Genomic DNA, 20,523 nt, shown 5'->3' with positions numbered 1-20,523 from the left:
TAGAAGTCACAGAAGGTTGCAGCACCTCCTGAGGTGTATACGGCGATGCTTCATTCCGAAAATGCATGTTTTTTTCAAACATTCAGTCGTTGCCGTATATGTACGGCCATAACTATATGGAATTTGTTTTCGTCGCCATACATGCATGAAGACGACGACTCTCAATTGGTTAATTAAAAATGTTTTCCTCCTTTACATTAATTTTCAGAGCTGCTTGCTTCCATGAATACAGAACAGTTGCTGACAATCATGGCACCAGAAGTATTTAATGTCTAAGTATTCAAATGCTTCAATGGCCATTGGGTTTTTCCATGTAGCCGCAATGCAACTTTTTCCATATTTATGGTTTGCAATACTAAAGACATAGAGCCTTTTACAAGTGTGAGACCAGTATTGAATTTTTAATTCATTAAACGCAATTGTACACGTTCACCTCTAATTAAGCTCTAAGCAGCAGTAGTTACACACATGAAAAATTAGCATAGAGGAATTTCACAAGAGATGCCAAAGCACACACAGGAATTGTTAGTGATGCACAACAGGCATGTGCACCAGGTATGCTCCTCGCACTCTGCTTTCAAACAGAACACTTTTACAATTTCTTGATCTTTCCTCTTCTCGCATAACCTTTTCACAAACTGCTTTTATTTATCCTTTCTATAGATTATGTGTACTGTGGTGATGCAATGGTGATGCAACTAAAAAAATTGCCATAACACCCTTTCTATACGAAATTTTACAGAAAGCAACCTTGACATAAACACAAGCATTCAGCTTCTCACTTCTCAGCATCGTAACTGAAGGAACCTCATTTCTATGAAAGAGAGCATATTAGCCAGCATATTATCACTGCATATTATCACTGAGGAAGCCCACAAACCCGGGCTTCTGACACAAGGCGTTGAGTGCCACTAATGGCCGCTAAGCAAAAAAGTCCTGGCAAAACGAAAGCAGCACAGCAGTATCCGCATAAGTAACCCGTCATGTCATTTGGACTACAAACAAAAGCAGTTTTCAAGTGCTGGTGAAAAGGCTAGGCCAGAATGCGCAGGTAGCTTCAGCTTGAGGCAGCTTGCTTTGGTTCAAAAAACCCATGCACACAATCAATGCAGTCTACTTTTCATCCTTTTAATCTCAACCATATCTTGGCAGCATAGTGCACAGCCACTGTGTACCTGTTTTATGCTGAAGTGCCGCAGCAAACTAGCTGTCATATAAAAGGCACACCAGCTAGCATAGAAATTTCCATGGGTGGCCCTACACATTTGTGCACAAAAACAAGCAATGCAGGTGATCTTTCATGTATTGCAGCATTTGGGTTACTTTCATATTCAGACATATTTTAGGCATCCAGCATTATGCAAATAAAACTGTGGTGAAACCTGTCTTTCCACATGCCATTTCTATAAAGCCTTGAAACTTATAGCTATATGAGTAAAAGAATGGCCACAGTAGCTTATCTGTATAAAAGACAATAAGCAAGTAAAATCTGAGAAACACTGTCATTTCTAAAAAAATTTTATTCTGTCAAAGCCATCTTTTAACCTTTGTCAATAATACCAGCTTTGCAACATTAATTACACTTTGATATTTTTATTTTTTGGCACATCTGCTTGTTACAATTACTGTAGCACTTCTGTGAAGCCTTAGCCTTGAAAATGCAAAAGTAAATATGTTCTTTCGGAAGAAATTTATTTGAATTTGGTTCAAATTAAAATTGCACTAAGCCCACCCTTATAAATTAGCTTTGCACAATCTATATCTCACATTAACATGGAAGACTTCATGTGTTGCTGTCCCTATAATATATACAGCAGAACCTCATTCATACGTTCTGGAAAAAGCCGTGAGAAAAAATGTACTAACCGGGAAAACATACAATCCAAAATAACTAAACCAATTGAAAGACTAAACTTTTGCTGACATCTATGTAGTGCAAAGCATCACGGGGATCACTGCCGCACGAGACACCAACACGCATCGAGATGGTGGTGCACTGGGGGCCCGAGACAGGCTTTGTTGTTTTGCTATTGTGTGGTGTTTTAAGAGGGCGATGAGAAATCGAAAACAAATTGAGCTGCTGGGCAACGCCGGACGCCACCAAAGCTAAACGTGATGCCCACATCACGCCACCTGCAGCAGGGAACAGGGGCACATTTGGTTTATCGTCTACTAAAACCGTGCGGTACGCTACCAATGGCACCACGCACTGTAAAAAAAGTCACAGCCCTGCACAGTACATGCAGCACAGTCCCAGTGTAAGCTGGAGGAGCGGCTCCGTAGGAGCTCCATTTTCACACCACGCACTATAGGGTCATCGTGGCGAAGTCTCTTCATGTCGTTTTCATGAGAAGGATCTGAACTGTCCACCCGGCATCGGGGGCTAGCTGCGGATATGTCTCCTGATATGGCTTGTCCTGCTCTCTGCACAGGAGTCTGCTGAGCCTGATGTTGCCTGGTTGCAGTTGCGTGCGTAGCTCTACGATTCACTTTTTCAGCAGCGGTTCGTACCTTGCAAGGAGGCACCATAACATGTACCAAGGAGTAAACACAGGTATCCAGACTATGTGGCACACATATCACATCCCTTGACCGTGGTACAGTACACTGCTGTTGATGACGATTATAATGATGGTTTATTGGCATCCCCTTCGAAATAGGGTGGTGACAAATAGCCACCTAGCCTGCTTGAGTTAACCAGGTCCAGCTATGCGCAGCATGCAACTAATATATGGAACTGCTACATGTCGGGACACCTGGTGGAATATAATGGAACTGAAATGCAAAGTTTGTATGTATCGACGCTACATGGTGCACATGTCACATCGCGTGTCAAATGGCGCAATATGATGCTAATGATGATGACAATTTTATGACATTTATATTTAAGCAGGATGGCGAAAAACAATCACTTAACCTGCTTGAATTAATCAGGTATGCCAAACATGTTTTTCATTACATCAATACTTATACATCTCCATAATCCCTTTTTTTTTCTATTTTCCTTTAGTCTTCCTTATCTACCTTTTACCACTACCTTGTTCTACTAGGAAACATTAATACCCAAGAAAGTGAATGGGAAAACGGCACCGTGGTAGCTCAATTGGTAGAGCATCGCACGCGAAATGTGAAGGTTGTAGGATTGTTCCCCACATGCGGCAAGTTGTTTTTTCATCCACTTCATCCAATTTCCATTAATTTATCGTTTTTTTATTTCATTTATTAAGCACAAGTAATTTCCCCTATGTTGTCCTCGGTGTCAGTGTTTGTTGGCTTCTTATGATATGACTAATAAAAATCGGGCCCCTTGGTTAACCCCCTTTGTCCTCGTTTACCTGTGCATCTGTTACATGGCAATTCTACCTGGTGCAATAATATGCAACTGCAATGCAAAATGTGCATGCATCGATGCTACACGGTGTGCATGTGACATCGCATGTCTCCTCGCGCGCTAGGACGCGTTTATAGCGAATTTTTCCGCTGAATGTTAGCAAGTACTGGCGTGGCTGAGTGGTAGAGTAGCCGACTCCCACGCAACAGGCGCGAGTTCAATCTTAGCAGGAACTGTTTTTTTTTTTTTTTTTCTCATTCCCGGCGATAGCTGCTAAAGACACTGGATACCGGCGGCAGTGTACACCACTGCCAACTGAAACGGCTATTGGAATGAGCCCATAACTGCTTACACTGTGATAGGTGAACATGCTTATTGCAATAGGTTTGGTGGCAATAGCAGTGAATGCGGCATGCGACGACCTGGCTGGAGATTTGCTGGTACCAGAATAAGAATCTGCGCGCCGTCGCTTTCATGCGAGATGGGCAGCTATGTGCTGTTCTCGATTGTGCACACCTCGCGCCCTTTCTTGTTCATGTGGGATCTAGAGGCCGGAAAATGTATACGATCGCAGTCTGCAGCAGGGAACGGTGGTACGTTTCGATTATTGCCTATTAATAGCTCACACAATGCTTCCGACAGCACCATGCGCTGTGAAACAGATAGGCAAAGATGCTTATCACAATAGGATTAGCGGTGCTAGATGTGAATGCTGCGTGCGACAACCCCGGAAAAGATTTGCTGGTACCAAAGTGAGAAACTGAGTGCATGCTGGTGTTTTCGTGTGAGATGGGCGGGTGGGTATAGCAGTGAAGCTGCCATGGCAGGCAGCTGTATACCATTCTCGATCGCGCGCACCTTGCACCTTTCCTTCTTTACAAGGGAGCTAGCTTCTGGAAAACATATTGTAAGATCACAATTTGGCAACGTACTGAATGCTGGTGCCGAAAAATCATGTTTTCTGGGAATGCATGAACCGGTCAAAAATGAGCATAACTCTATTGGGTCATTTTTTGTGTTCTCGATTGTGAACATTGGTACCAGGAAAATGCATGTAACGAGAATGTATTAACAAGGTTCTACTGTATACAGTAGTACAGTCTAGCATTGTTATAATGAGGTCACATCTGACAAGAAAATGCCTTTATTATATCCACAATTTATTACACAACATACACAGTGACATAAATGCATACATCTACATACAAACATACATCCATGAAAAAATTCACAAATCAAAACTTCAGAGGACAGCCTTCTTGCAACTCTCTTCCATAGAAACGAGGTTACTGTAGCCACAATGAAGAGAAAAGAGAAGCTGAAGATACTCAGCCAATGCAAAACCCACCTCATCTCCAGGGTCGACAAGACCCAATATGGTGGTGTAGAGTGCCTCGTAAGCACCCACTGTGGCCAGCACCTCCTTCTGAGGGTCAATCTGGCGACCAGTTAGCCGTGAGTACATCTTGGCCAACGCATTGACCAGTCGCAGGTGACCCTGCAAGAAAAGAATGTTAAGGCACATGTCTCTCAGTGGACTATTCTTGCTATTCATCATGTTATTGATTCAATAAATAAGACCCCTTAGTTGGTGACGTTTTATGTCCTAAAGCTGCACAGCAGGTTTATGAGATGCTGTGGTGGAGAGCTGTGGGTAAATTTTGACCACCTGCGATTCAATTAACAACATACATCTAAATTTCGACACACAAGGGTTTTCATGTTCCACCCTTGTCGGAACATTGCTGCTACAGTCAGAAACAGGATCTGCAAGCCCGAACTCAGCTGCAGAACACCATAGCCCTGATCCTCCGCAACAAGTAAGAAACCCCCCCCCTCCCCCCCCCCCCGCTTCAGATGCTACCAACGAAAAAAAAAAAAACCTTGAATTCTCCACAATTTCCTCTGATGCACATGAGCGCCAGGACATGAGCATGTGCATAGTTTAGCGACATGCTCTGAACATTGCAGCAGTGCAACCCGAACTATGTCACTCACCCAAAAAACTAGTAATTGGTCCTAGAGTGCAACTGGATGCCTGCAGGTCTGACCACACTGCATTCATTTGCCAACTGCATAATGTACTGCAATGCTTTTAATGTGATCACGATGTACCAGGTGTTTCAGTGAAGACAGAGAATTCTTAATAGAATGTGTAAGTGCAACTGAACAAGCACTACCTCTGTGTATCTGTTTCTACATCCTTGTTCGGTTGCGCTTACACATCCTATATTGATTCAAAGCAACTAGCCCGCCAACATGTTTTAACCAGCGAATTATTAAAAACAGTGCAATAGAGATAAAGGGTTGCTTCTTTTTTGGTGGCACATTATTCACACCTGTGAACATTAGAGATTATGTGATAATCACAGTTAACTATTTAATTGACTGTGATTCTTAATACATACAGTTTTTAGAACTGCCGCAAGTTCGTTGAGTGTATTCACAATGTGGTTTACAACCTCCTGCTTTCATGTGAGAAGCAATATATCGGGCAAACTGGGCATTGCCTCAATGATCGGCTCCACGAACACCGCAACAACGTTAAAAAAAAAAAAATGGCACCGGTGGGCTCTTGGCGATTTGTTGTCGCGGTCATGGCTGCAAACCTATTAAGGATGATTGCACGATTGTGTCCCGTGGCAGGATGCAGCTCATCCGTGAAAAAGCGCAGATGATTGCAAAATTGGGTGATAAGTGTGTTAGTTTCCCTTCACTGGCTCTCACAGAAAAAGAACTAAGTTTCTTGGAGGCAGCATCACATGACTCATAACTATGTTACACTAATGTGCAGTTTGTTTTCTTCATGCAAGCGCATGCGCAGTCTATACGCGTACGCGCAGTCTATACGCACAGTCTATACGCCGATGGACGCGCCACTGGTGGCAGCCTTGCGCAGAACGCACGGGAGAGGAGCCAGCCGCATGCCGTAGTTTGTTGCGTTGTTGATAGTGCTTCTCTGTCTTATTCACTTTCTTATTTTTCAGAGCAAAATAGTCAACACCCTTCGTATGTATGAGGTGACCAAAGCTTCAAGGAATGTCGAAGAAGAATTGTTGCACGGTGGGGGCTCAAATACCGGCAAAAACATGCCGGCGATACGGTTCTAATCATTCTCCACAAAGCCTCATCAGCGGGAGCAACGGTAGCAAAAGTGGATTGTCGCTTCAGCGGGAAATTTCTTGTTCCCATCCTTTTCTTTGGCTCGTCAAGTGTTTTTTTCCACTCGATCATAGTTAGACTCATAAGCGACGAAGTTCGTCTGAAGTGCAGCATGCGGTTTAAAGGCATTTCGCTAAAGTCCGGAATGCCGTTTGCTGCTCATATTATTTTCAGCTTCTTTACCGCATTGCGCTAGCTAGGCAGCACAACTGCACGAGCAAATTGTGTTGTATGTTAAAGCTACTGAAGTTTGCAAGAACTGAAATTGTTGGTTTTATGTGGCCCGGTAAATCCTCGCACCAGCTGTCGCACACTTCACATTTTTACATCTATTTTATGTGTGGCTTCGCACATGTTTAACTGTTGCTAGTTGCTCCATGCACAAATCTTGCTGATTATTTTGAGCTGCGAGGTTTTCACCTTGCCTCTTTTGTAAATGGTATAAATCACGCTATGTCTTATTGGAATGATACTAAGGAAGTGCTTCTTTAACAGCTTTATTCTTTTCGCCCGAGGGCATCTTAGATATTGTGTTTTTTTTGGGAAATGTGTTTAAAAAATAGGTAGTTCAGGGGGAGAATTGGTAATAGTTGCTGCATATGGTATTTTTGTTCCATTTCTCGCTGAAAAGCTCACGTCACGTTTAGGAAATCATCACACCTCAATGCTGCCTGAGCAGACTTAACACGCCGAGTGATTTGTTTGTTTCACAACGTAGTCCCTTCTTGCATGTGAATTTTGTACTCAACTGAATTCTTTATTATTATGCTTACACTGCAGAGGACTAAACCCGGCCTTGACGCCAGCGCTCATGTACTTTGACTGGCACTGCTCTGCCTTTACACATATCATGTGGCCACCTCTCTCTAGTAGCATAAAAAAAGTATTGAAAAGTTAGTCAGACTTTAGCTTTGTACGTTTCCAAGCAGCTCCCTTGGGGAATTTAATATAGCAAAAACTGCAGCGGGAATGGCAGTTTATTGGCGTATACAGCAGAATTGCATCGGCAGTACAGCACTAACACGCACTTTTATTAACCCATGCGTTTGGAGACTTGGTTGACTAATGTACGCATTTCCATCAATAAATTCACAATTACTCTTCTCGAGGCGACTTCGATTGCACTTATTTGGCAATGTCACATGTATTCGTCGGCAGAAAAATCCCAACGGCATATGTAGACATTGCACCGCGCTGATTTGTTTGATATAAGTCTGCACTAACGAGGGGTGACAATTATTGAGGTACAGAAGCAACATTACGGCAAGGGTAGAATTTTAAAAAAAAACTATCAAGAGATAGCATTACTCAACAAAATTTATTGGCTAGTAAACATGAGCTCCACTTCATGTAAATGGGGTTCGTGGCGTTTGTCTGCGAGACGCACCAGGCACGTATGTGGACCATGTTGTCCCAAACACCGGTAACATTGTGTTCATACCCGCTCCCACAGAGGTCAGCGTCTTCCCTACAGCTGTCACCGCAGAAGCAACAGCCTGGCACCCGCACGAAGGAGAAATTGCAGCCGCGAACTTCATCCATCCTTGCTGCAAAGGGTTGTCATCTGCTACTGCTACTGCTCCCGCGCGTACTGTTGGAAGCGCGCGCTAGGTGCTATCAGTGGCGCCTCTATAGACAGTGCACGAGGCGTATACTGCTTCACATATATAAACCGATTCAGTGGCACAATAAATTTAGTTGAAAGTTTGCGCTTGGTGTGCGTTCTTCTTCTCTTACGACCGTGTCTTTTTTGTTGCGCAATAATACTTCAGTAATGGATTACCAAATTACCCGGAATCCTGCTCTCACTAATATGAATACTTAGCTTCAATTATGAAATAATGATATGCACATGCATTTATTATCAAGTTTGTTTACTTTAAGAATTTGGAACATTGAAATTACATTGTCAATGGCATAAAATTAGAGTAGAAAGCCATTATAGTGAGAAACTGTATTTCACTCATGTTTACTCAGAAGATTTAGTAATTTCCACTAGGTGTCTGTTCTTGCCAATCTGCACCTTATTACACAGCATCAAATGCCAGTAAACTCAAAAACCTCTGACCCTGTTCCAGCCGTCACTCATTGCATTTGCTGGCAAGTAATGAGCTCAGGAATGGTAGCATAGCGAAAGTAACAAATGAGCAAGACAAAAGCCGTACTCAGACCTAACCAAAACCAAGTGGTGCTGTACTGTTTGGTATGATCATTGCTTAGAAAAGAACTGCAAGAACATTGTCTTTTCTTTTTCATGTTTTGTGCCACATGCAAGCAGGACTTCTGCAGCACAGCTTGTGCAGCAAGCCCTTTCTGTTGTTTTCCTTGAGTGTAAGACACCTGACCAACTCACGGTTGTCGAGGTACAGCATTTGCAAGAATATAGCACAATCACCGATATATGTAAGGTATGTTACATTATACAACAGAAAGAAAGGATAAGCACACCTTCAATTGCATGGAAAAAGTGTTTTGATTAAGACTCCAAGTAAGCATGTGTAATGCCATACATACTCCTTTAATAAATGCGCCTTTTAGCATGCCGCAATGTGCACAGGCATCACGGTAATGCACATCACGGAACACCCATCACCTGTGAGATCTGCACTACAAGTCCCGGGCCCTGCTTGGGTGTGTATTGCGGTAGCAGATTGGACATCACTCTATCCTGAAAAGTTGTAACAGGCATGCAATACGCTGCACGGAGGCACGACATGGGCATGCAGTAGGGAGCTGGCTTATTTGCCTGTGAGATGGCCATCGCTACTGAGGATTGGCCCGCTGAATCTGTATTCCCAGAAGCAGCATACTGCAGTTGATTGACAGTTTTTCTCACATTATTAAACATTTCAGTTGGAATTTTTTTCACTAGCGATGCCCTTGCACTGTCTGAAATGACTGAACTTTAACTATGTGTCAGCTTTCACAATTTTTGGCAGATTGGAGAGTCTGGAAAAATAAAACTTTGAATGGAGATATTGTTGAAACCAGTCTCCAGTGCTTATAGCACTTCCTGAATAAAATGAAGCAATATTTGTGCTTTAGTCGACTCGGCAACCTAAATTTAAGACGACAGCAATGCATACAAGCAATGAAGCAATACAAGCAAAGAAAGCAATGTATACAAGCATAGATTGCAATGAAAGCAGAGCCAAAGCAATCCACAAGGCTAGAAATTTTGCCATCTAGTACAGCATGTTCGCTGCAGAAGTTCATTGTGATCAGATTCATCGTAATCGTTGCTTCGCCTTCGGTTTCTGAAGCAGGATGACGTCAACATGCATTGTGAAATACTGCTGCAAGATTGAAGAATGGGACAACGCAGGTATGTTCAACACCTACTGTTTTCTGAAAGCATGTCTTGGCTACACTCATCTCATTTCGCTTCATGGGAATTCTCACTCATGTCGGAAGCAACGAGACGCCTTTGGGGCAGCAATGTTTCTTCCAAGCGGCTGCCCGAAAAATCTAAGCACGTGTTGGGTTCTGCACATGCTCAATGACGTAGCCTCTATTTTTTGGGTACACAAGCCACTTGCAGCCCTAATCTAAAACTCTCTATTGATGGGAAAAGGCACTGTGCTGAGCAAATTATAATTGGCCAGAATTTTTATTCACCATCCTGAATGTTATGTTACAAGTCCAAAGTCAAGGTGCTTATTTTAGACGTACATCGACTTTTTGTGAAAGATCTGCGTTCGTGACATGTGGGCTACAGATGTTTACCAATAGGAAAAGAAAAATCCTTGGGCCATTACTGAAAGTACTGCACTATGAATCTCTGGGGATTTCAAGGTGAACCTCACCTACTTCATTATATCCATTATTTAGTTATATCCCATTTTGTTATATGGTGATTTGACAGTAATATACACAGTTAAACCTCAATATAACGAAGTAGGTAAAATCTGAACTTTTCTGTTACATCAAAATTTCGTTGTACTGAAATTTGACTTTTTATGGAAATAAGCACAGTCACCGATAGATTTTTCTTACATGGAAAGGAGCTGTAGAATTTTCAGAATTATTTGGCCATCGAAAAAAGCAAATTTGATTGAGAAAACAATTAATTTTAAGGCATTTGGGTCCCTTCCACTGTGGCCACATTTCGATGGGGGGCGAAATGGGAAAACGCCCGTGTACTTAGATTTAGGTGCACGTTAAAGAACTCCAGCTGGTCAAAATTTCAGGAGTTCCCCACTAGGGTATGCCTCATAATCGGATCGTGGTTTTGGCATGTAAAACACGATAATTCTTTAATGCATTTGGGGGTCGGCAACGAATGATACGGTTTCATGCCAGATCGACGATATCTTCATATCGGTGGTATGAATTAAGCGAAGCCAGCCACGCTTTCATGTGCACTCCGCTCCCGCAGCTGACAGCGTCGCCCACACTGTGACGACGCTATCATGAAAAGCGTCAGCAGCAGGGAGCGAATCCTTCTTCTGCCTCTCGCTCCAACGGGTCACCAAAACTTGAGATTACGTAGGCAACCTTCAATACTAAACGCACTGGAAGACAGCTTACATGATACCAAGCCATCTCGGCACGGCCACTCTTTGCACACGCGGGAGATTACCTTTAAAGCAGGGTGCACCGCTGCGTATGCGCTCAGCCGCGCTTACAGCCATGCACAGACACGGCCGAGATGAGCACCAACTTACCCCCTCCCCCCCTTCAAATCCCGCATCTAGCGCGCGCTTGATCACGTTACTGCGAGCGAGCTCCCCCCCCTCTTTCCCTTTTTGCCCACGGGGAGGCAGCACCCGTGCGTGAAGCCACTATCTACCTTTCTCAACCTCGCACACTTTCAGTGCGTGGGGTGCGATAGGATCTTACCGCACTTGGACTTTATACGGAACATGAGGTGGCTTAACTTCGGCGGTCGCTCTTCAGCAGTGCGTTTGCAAGCAGCCACTTGTAATTCAATTATTTGACCATCTGCGTACGCGGAAGTTTCCATTTATTATCTCGGCATTCCTTTGCTGCGGAAGTGAAATTTCATTATATTGAAATCGCATACAAACACACTTCGTTATATTGAGGTTTAAATACATGGCGGTCTATGGACAAGAGGTTATGAAAAGTTAAATACTTCGTTATATTGAAGTTCGTTATATCGAGGTTTAACTGTATAAGTATTTACTTTTTAAAACCAAACTATCAGGTTCTGACGACTGCTCAGGTTCCAAAGAAGATAGCCCATTTGTCCATTTCTGCCGAGTAGCTGCCATGCAGGCAGCACACACAGCAAAGTTTTATAAAATGGCACTGAAAAATGCAGCATTTTTTCATATAGCATGCAAAACAGTTGAATAAAAAGAAAAAAACCCTCTCATGCAAAAATAATCACTAACCGCTCAGATTCCATATTTTGTGTCCATATGACGAAAAACAGAGCTCTATGCTGCTGAAGCAGACCTGTCACACTTGATCCTACTTTACCGATCACTCGGGCAGTGGTGGTAGATGGCGCCACAGTATGTCATTGTGCCCGATAGGTAATGAGCATCAAAAACAATGCTTAGAAATAAACCAGTCTTACTCTTTTTACTCCACTGCAAATCTATTCACATGTGCCAAATATAAGACAAAAAATGTATAAGCGATCCCCCTCCCTGCATCCTCCTACCAGAATACAGGCTTTTCTATACTAGCCTAGTCTAATGAGCCAATGCGTACGCTTCCCAGAAATAATTATGATTAACCTATCGGTGCCTATACGCACTATTATTTCCAATGTTCCAGCTCTGGGTATCAGACAACAAAAACACTACATTCTTGCTGGGAGTTTTCAGGGTCAATTTAGAAAAGACAACTTGTTGCTCTAAGTATAGAGAAATATGTGATACCGCTAATTTGGTTGAACACACGCAATTAACCACATCTCAGAATGCAAGGGTAACAATATGGTCACACAAAGTATGGAAAGAAAGGAAAGATGCTGGAAGCAGCTGTAGTATTGACAGCTACTCACATATCCTCGTGTGTACTGATGAAGCAAGTTGCCTGCAGCAGCTTCCTGGAGGGCTTTAACAACAAAGTCTGGTGGAGGGAAGTCGGGGAACCCTTGACCGAGATTAATGGGCTTCGTTTCCTGAGCAAGCTGAATGAACTCCACCCTGGAATGTGAAAATGCAAGAAATGCGGAAGAATGGGCGTCTAACGTCATTTTCATGTAAGGCATAATCAGAAATGCAAACGAACATTTTATGCCAAATGCGTATAAAGGCATATAACAAATATAAGCTAATGTTTAAGGAATGTATGTACTACAGGCATTACCCACTGTCCCTGCTGACAAAGTACAAACTGCGTTCAGTGACACACACATTTTGTGTCAGACCTTGACCTGTCATTGTGAAAAGTTCACTGCATTTGTTTCATGTTTAGATATTCCTTAGTCAGTGAAAATTACCACTGCAATGGCCACACAATGATCATGGAATTCATACTGCTCGCAGTGGACAGAGTGATGATATGGGTACACATTTTGCCCTAATCAAAATATGGCCACCACAGCCAGAATTTGATCCTGCGCCCTCAATTAATCACATTTTTGGGTAGTTTCATAATTGACCTGGTTGCTTTTTTTACTCGGTAACACTCAATGTAATCAGGTAACTTGTTTGCAATAACCAATTACCAGTAACCAGTTGCTTTATTGACAGGGTAAATTGTAGCTAGCGCACAGCTTTCAGCACTGGAATTTGGCAGGAATTACAGTTGAATGTCTGGAGTTGCGCCATGCAGCAGCCTTGTGGATGCGCATGTTCAGACTGGCAAACTCAGGTGTCCTCATCTTAACGCTCCACCAGACCTTAGCTGATCATATGAACAGGCGCTGCTCTCGCTCGATAGTGATGGTGGTCACTCCACAAATTAAGGCGGAAGATATCTGCAATGGCAGCTCAGCATGTTACGCAATGCTAAATAGACATTGACAAAACGACCCTTCCTGTGACATTACGCGATATTTCTTCAGCCAATCAACAAGTTGACATGGCAACAATCTGAGATTGCCATCGCATATTCACAAAATTGCAAATACACTGCATGGTCTTCTGCACACTACCATTCCCTTTGTTGTAATTATTAACATCCCAATATAGCTACCAAGGACCAGAAGAACATTTCCTTCGAACAAGTTTACAGCTCTGCATCATGTTTTGCTTATCTTGATGTACATGCAGAAACCCTTTTTGTGATGCTTTCCTTTCGCAGCACAACTTAAAGAAAGAAAAGAGAGGGAGAGAAAGAAAAGTGATTTCTTGGCAGACGATCAGACAGCCATCACGGCAGATAACCAGCCGTGCAGCCGGCATGCACGCCAGGAATAGAGCCTCAGAAAATCACCCACATAAGATTTTTAAAACTCTATTTGGGCCTATTCAGGAGCACCTTAACCAAGCCCCAGCAACAACAAAGCACTCCACTTCATAAAGGTCACAGACACGAGCATTGTAGCACTGAGTAACCAAAATCATGTGCACAAGGTGTTTGTACATTACAATACCACCCTTTCCTCCAGCGTGCACATAGCAAGCTTCTAGCACTGATTTGGTGGAGCGCTAAATGACAGGACAAGGAAAGACAACACAAGGGTGCAGATTAAGAACCAGTTTTTATTTGAAGGAACACATGTACTAAAAGATGCACAAATAGTAAAAATCTGTGCTTTGTGACGCCAAATGGTCAATGCATAGAGCAACACGAGCACACAGCCATGTCACTCAATCAGACGATCAAACTGTTAAGATAATTGAGCTCTTTGTAAATTAAACTTGCAAGGCCGTGCTTACGCAAGGGGGGCCCACTCTTATTGCATGTGCTTCTACAATTTCGTGCATTCTTTTATCTCTGTGCTGTCTCAGGATTCGTCACTTATCAATTGCCAGTATACATCAGTGCCAAATCCGGAGGTGACACAGAGATCAAAGAACATACCACATTTCAAATTTGGTCTCAACAAATGTGTCTGTTTCATGATAAGCATATGCTCATTTTTAAGGTGTTTGTCCCCTGGTCTGATACCAAAAAAGGTTTTTATATAAAGAAAGTCTCCGCAGTTTCCGGCCTAAATACTCGCACTACCAATTATTCTATAAAGGATGACATCATCAAATTTTACAGAAACGTGAAAACTTGAAACAGAAAATAAAGTGCTAGAATTGCACTTCATTTTTTACAGCAAAGTTTTGAGTTATTTCAATGGATCAGATATTTTTTGCAGGTTTTTTGCAATATAGATGCCTTTCTGTACAGTCACAGCGTACAGTGCAGTCCACTTATAACGATATCGAGAAAGACGAAAAATATGATCGTTATAACCGATGATCGCTATATCTGGACTGCAGTTATTAAAAAAAAATTTTTAGATAAAAAACGCGGAACATACCTTTGCAGCTCTGAACTCGAATTCGCTACTTGCTCTAAAGAATAGATGATGTAGAAAGTAGGCTGTGAAAAACAAGCTTTACTTCTAGCGCCAATGACCGTGTCAAGGGTTAGGCGCGCCGAAATAGTCGGAAATCTGCAGTTGCTTTTGCGGCGGCTTCAGCTTCATAATCGCGGTGTGCATGGATTCCAGCAGCTGCGCGAACACTGGCGGCAATCCTTTAGCATGCATAAAATCAATTAAGGAGTCAATCGACGACAGTGCACTTTGCGCGGACATCGAGGTCAGGGTCCAGGAGCCACTGTCAATCTCGTTGTCACTGTCGCTGCTGCCATCACCACTGTCGCACAACTTTGCCGTCTGTTGAGACAGCACATCTTTGGCGATCGCCTCGTCGGTGACCTCATCGCAGAACAAGGCAGCACTGTCTGCAGTCAAAAACTCCATCGACGCACCACCTGTGTCGCCAGTAGGAACGAGCTCCCAGAGCTCGGTTATGTCAGCGGCTTCCACCGTGTTGGTCTCAGTGTGTTGGGGAAGTTCGTCCTGATGCACAAAGCCCGCCTTTTTGAAGCAATTGTATATGGTTGACTGCTTTACTTCATACCATGCACGGCGCACGGCTTTCAAAAGGCTTCAGATCAGGGGGCCCGTCTGCACGACGCGACGTGCCAGGAGCTGCGTGGTCAATGGCTAAAATTAGCCACTCCAGCATGTGCCGCCAATACAGGACCTTAAAGTTGGCGATCACACCGGTGTCCAACGGCTGCAGGCCTGCCGTATTATTCGGAGGCAGAAACATCAATTCGACAGATGTTAGCTTCGGGTTAATGCTGTGTGCGCTACAGTTGTCGAGTAGCAACACTACTTTTCTTCCTTGGCCTTCAATTATACTGTCGAACTCGAGCAGCCATTCTTCGAACAGGTCGCGGGTCATCCACGCCTTCTTATTGCTGCGATAGCGGACCGGGATGTGCTGATTCTTAAAGCACATTGGCTTCTTTGATCGCCCGATCATGAAAGGCTTGAGACGATGGCTCCCGTCCATGCTAACGCACAGCAACACAGTCACCCTAAGTTTCGAGTGCTTCCCGCCGGGGCATCGATCTCCTTTAAGAGCGCGAGTCTTCGACGGCAACATTTGAAAAAACAGAGCAGTTTCGTCGCAATTATATATGTCCTTCTCCGCGTAGCGCTCCAGCACGCCGGGCAGCTTTGTCTGCAGCCAGTGCTGCTTTGCCTGTGTGTCCAAAGCCGCCGCTTCCCCTACCACATTTTTGTAAATGATTCCGTGCCGCTCTTTAAAGCACTGAATCCAGCCTCCCCCAGGCTCAAAATTTGGGCGTCCCAGAAGAAAAGCGAAGTTTTTCGCTTTGATGGCAAGTATTGGCCCACTAATAGGCACATTATGCATGTGGGTTGTGATGAACCACTGGTAAAGCACCTCTTCAACATCAGCGTACAAAGGGTCTCTAACCCTTTTCCGCTGATTGGCATGGCCGCTGATAGCTCCTGCCTTCACAATCGCGGTGCTCCCGGTTTTCAAGATGGTTGATATCGTCGACTGGGCGAGCTCATACTTCTTCACGAGAGTGCTCACCTTGAAGCCACGTCGAGAGTCCTGCAAAATATCCATCTTCATGTCAAGTGACACAGCTTTGCGCTTTGTCGGCGCCATCTTCGCATGCTGCTGTATGCATGCTGTTGCATGCTGCTTCGGTGGCGTCAGCCTGCTATCGCTAGAGAGAGAGACTGAGTGTGGGACGGGCGCCGCCGTGCCCCTTTGCTTGTCGCTTTTTCTTTTCTTTCTCTCTCTTTCGGAGCGACTGTGGCCGACGCGCATGAAGCAGCTAGCGCCATCTTGTGGCGTGCTGCGCCTACTCAGGTACTCTCTGGTGCGCGGGCAGGGCGGGACACGCTGCGCGGTAATGGCAGCAGATACAAACTTACGGAGGTAAACATCACCTCGTCTCGACATCGTTCGTTTCAGGGAACTAAGCAACGCAAATGTTACGATTATTTGGCATGGAAAACGCTGTCCAGACGGCAAAATTTTGATCGTTATATCCGATATACGGTGAATAACCTATCGTTATAAATTTTTTTTTCCCCATAGACCTAATGCATAAAATGACACTCTCATGTCGACCCATCGTTATAATCGATATATCATTGTATGTGGTATCGTTATAAGTAGACTGCACTGTATACCCATAACTGCATGGCTTATAATATATGTGACAAATTTTGCTCATAAAGTAACAACTATGCATTTCCTTTTTAAATTCAGGTTTGTTTGGCCATATCTGGCCTAAACAAAGGCCAGCCTAATGTTTTCACAAGAAAATAAAGATTCATGCAGTAAACGGTTAGTGTGATGGTGTCTGCAGCTGCGAACTTAATCCATTAAATGCCGTTACTAGAAGCGTCCACAAAAACACAAAATAAGTTGGTGAATTTTTATGCTTAAGGCGAGTTGTACTTGGAAAACAAGTGTTATTCGATTTGTTCAACCCTTTCGTGAAATACAGCACATTCCCAAAAGGGAACAATAGCACAAAGTGTGTAGGCTGCACATTCTTTTCTTCTGAAAGTTGCAGAAACCTGTTGCCATCACTTGTGGTAAACACTTGGACAATGAATATGCAGAGGCACTGTGCACACTTGGCATGTCATTCTGGTTTCTTTTTCTTCTTTTTTTTGTGTGTGTGCTCCCGTGCGTGTGTGCGCACTGCCGGCAGCGGCTTTGGTTGCCTAATGGCACCACATGATGACCCCTGCCCCCCTTGCAATGGAACGAGAGGGTTGCAATCGGGCCTGGTCACTCTCGAAAAATCATCCGCCTTCTAACATTTGTCTTTAACCCTTTCCCTACCGTAGAGAAGCTGAGCTCGTCCACACGGTTTGTACCGCTCCCACCGAAGATGAGCTGGGCTCATCCACGCTGAAACAAGCGTTTGTGCACTGCCAGTCAAGCTACCTTGATGAATTTTGTTTAGCTCTTTCTGGCTTCAACAGATGGCACAGTAAAAAATAAAAAATGCATTCAAAGCTTGGATTTTGGCCAAGTAACGTTTCGATGCTGGCAAACGCAATTTAAAAATGGCATCCTCCTCTGTGCATGCGTACGCCAGCAACAGCTCCGCTCCGGAAAAAAAATTAGTTTGCTGAAGATTTGTCGGACTCTGGCAGTGAAGAAATTCAATTTTCCTCCAAGCGTGGCAGCGCCAATACTGAGCAGCATATCTTCTCCGAGTCATCTGATTCGGACAACGACAGCGTCTCAATGTGTAGGTAGTGGGCAAGGTTTCTCTTCACAGCCACGCCTGGCATAAAGGTACAGTCTTGGTCAAAAAACTTGAACCCGCTGTGAACGGCTGAGGAGCGGCTGCGCTCCACTATCGCGGCTATCGAGCACGTGCAGGACTATTCACAGCGTTGTTCCTTTAATTTGGCCCCGAAAAACATTAACTGATGATTGCAATGCTCGGAATCGCGAAATTTGAGCATATCGTGTTTGACAGCGGTCGCCAGAGACCCCTGCCCGCTCATCCAGCATACGCTGCAAACGGCATGCTAGCCGGTCAGTCGGCTTCTGCCTCGCCACCGTTGCGTTCGCGCCGCACTCGCCGCACTAGTTTTTCACGAGCGCTGTTATCAAACGATGCTTGAGAGTAAGAGACATGCTTCCTTTGCCCTCTTTATGCTCGGCGCAAGCAAGCTGCGGTGGCAGCGCCGCGATAGCGGAGTGCAGCTGCTCCCCCACCGTTCACAGCGGGTCTAAGTTTTTTGAACAAGACTGCACCTGTGACAGAGGACGGGAACTGTGCACCACATTTTGAATTGTTTCTACTGAATGAACTAACTGATTTAATTCTCCGTGAAACCAACCGCTACACGTACCTGGTGCGAGGAATGTTGAGTAGCACTCTGCACTATTCGATGCTTTGAAATGCACCACAGCAAGTCTACAATTTAGGTATCTGACATCCCTTGCTACAAGCATGAGCCCTGCTTGTCACAGTATTGTTTTTTTAATTTCCAAAGAGACATCTTCTGCAACAAGCACTACAGAAAGTCGGAGACTCTTCACTGTGCATGCAGTAAAGTCAATTTTCTCTCCATACTTTCAAAAATTATTTTCCATGTATCTTACAAATTAAGTGCTTTAAGGATATTTTTGGGTTGTTTCAAAATGCGTATATTTACTTTAAAAATCTGTATTTTTGCATAATTCTTGGCCAAAAAAGATGGTAGGGGAAGGGATAAATTGTAATTGGCCAAGATTTGGCTCACTTCCAAGTTCTATGTAGAGTGACCAAGCAGTGACATGCAGTGTTAGCAGCAACTTGCTCAGTAAAGGCCAGTACCACTTCTTGCCGGGATTGCATGGGCAACAGTTGCTAATAAATAGGCCAACAAGGTCAACGCCTCCCATATGCTTGTATTCTTGAATTACTTTCAGCTATGCGATGTTCACCATTTTTCGCTCCTTCTGGCTGTAGCGGCTGGCAGTTGCTGCCAGTTGGATTGTGTCGTAATTTGTTGCAATGCAAACACACTTATTGTTGTTCCACATCACAGCAAGGATTTCATGATCACACATGTAATCAAAGGATCCTCCGTTTCATTTGCAAAGTTCTTTTGAATCTTCTTCCAGGCACCTTTCCACTCGATTCTCTCTAACGGCATCGGTTGCTCGAAACCCTGGCACATTCAGCTCTTGTAGTAGAGAGTGAGATGTAAAGCAATTGTCCATGAATATGATGTGGTTTGTTGACACTTCTACACATTTCATTGCATTCATTACAATGTACATTCCTGGTGGCTCTATTACATTCTCCTTATCAGCTGATGACGTATCCTGGTGACGTTGAGAAAATCTATAGCTTATAGCCAGAGCTATTGATTTTCCTTTTATAAATATTTTGCAGCTATGCCGACCAAAATATGGTACCATTTGCTCATCAACACTGAGGTTAGTTGAGAATATTCCAGACTGTTGGAGTGAAGCACTGATTAGCCGCAAAAGCCGCCGTATCTTCTGACACTTTCTCTCCTGTTTCTAGCATTGTACTATCAGCGGCATGAATGTACTTCTTGGTTTCACGAAATTTGGTGCAACTCATTGTATGCAATACAAGTTGTACACTGAGATGATCCGCTTTTGACCAGTAAAGGTCTGTACGAGGAAGCTTGTAGTAGCCACTGAAAACTAAAGTTCCTACAAATTGACAAAGATCTTCTCCATTCAGTTCAAACCTGTTCTCATTCTGCTGCTGCACCATAGTGGTTCGATTTTTCAATTATCAGATCAATAATTTCCGTTTTGAACAAGCGAGTGAAGATCTGAAATGGGTTTTTGTCCACTAATTCGGCATGAGGGACCCGCAAGGGCACTTCGCTGTGCTATCCATTGAGCTCCTGTACTTATTGCGCTTCTACTTAGGCATCGCTGCAGCTTGCTTTTTTGCCTTGGAAGGAGCTATTGCATTTTCATCATGTTCATTTTCCTCGGTATGTGAAATGTGCACCTCTACGTCACCTAAAACTTCACTTGGCAGTGCATCCACCTGCACAATTTTGCCGTCCCCCTCTTCTTCGTCAGCGTGTACATTGTCCGCGTTCC

General features: G+C 43.8%; 1 protein-coding gene across 3 annotated transcripts in view; it reads right to left on the bottom strand.

The window, feature by feature from the left end:
- Positions 1–20,523, bottom strand: part of Kyat (Kynurenine aminotransferase) — a 121,669-nt gene that overhangs the window by 87,973 nt on the left and 13,173 nt on the right. For all 3 annotated transcript variants that reach the window (XM_075694632.1, XM_075694628.1, XM_075694637.1), the window contains 2 exons: positions 12,474–12,618; positions 4,680–4,829 (listed from right to left, as the gene is read on the bottom strand). In XM_075694632.1, the coding sequence (XP_075550747.1) occupies positions 4,680–4,829; positions 12,474–12,618 (295 nt within the window). The remainder of the gene's footprint in view (positions 1–4,679; positions 4,830–12,473; positions 12,619–20,523) is intronic.

The sequence above is a fragment of the Dermacentor variabilis genome, chromosome 1 (assembly GCF_050947875.1).
Source record: "Dermacentor variabilis isolate Ectoservices chromosome 1, ASM5094787v1, whole genome shotgun sequence".
Classification (NCBI taxonomy): Eukaryota; Metazoa; Arthropoda; class Arachnida; order Ixodida; family Ixodidae; genus Dermacentor; species Dermacentor variabilis.
The sequence above is the reverse complement of the archived record's forward strand: the minus strand, read 5'-3'. Positions and strand labels throughout refer to the sequence as shown.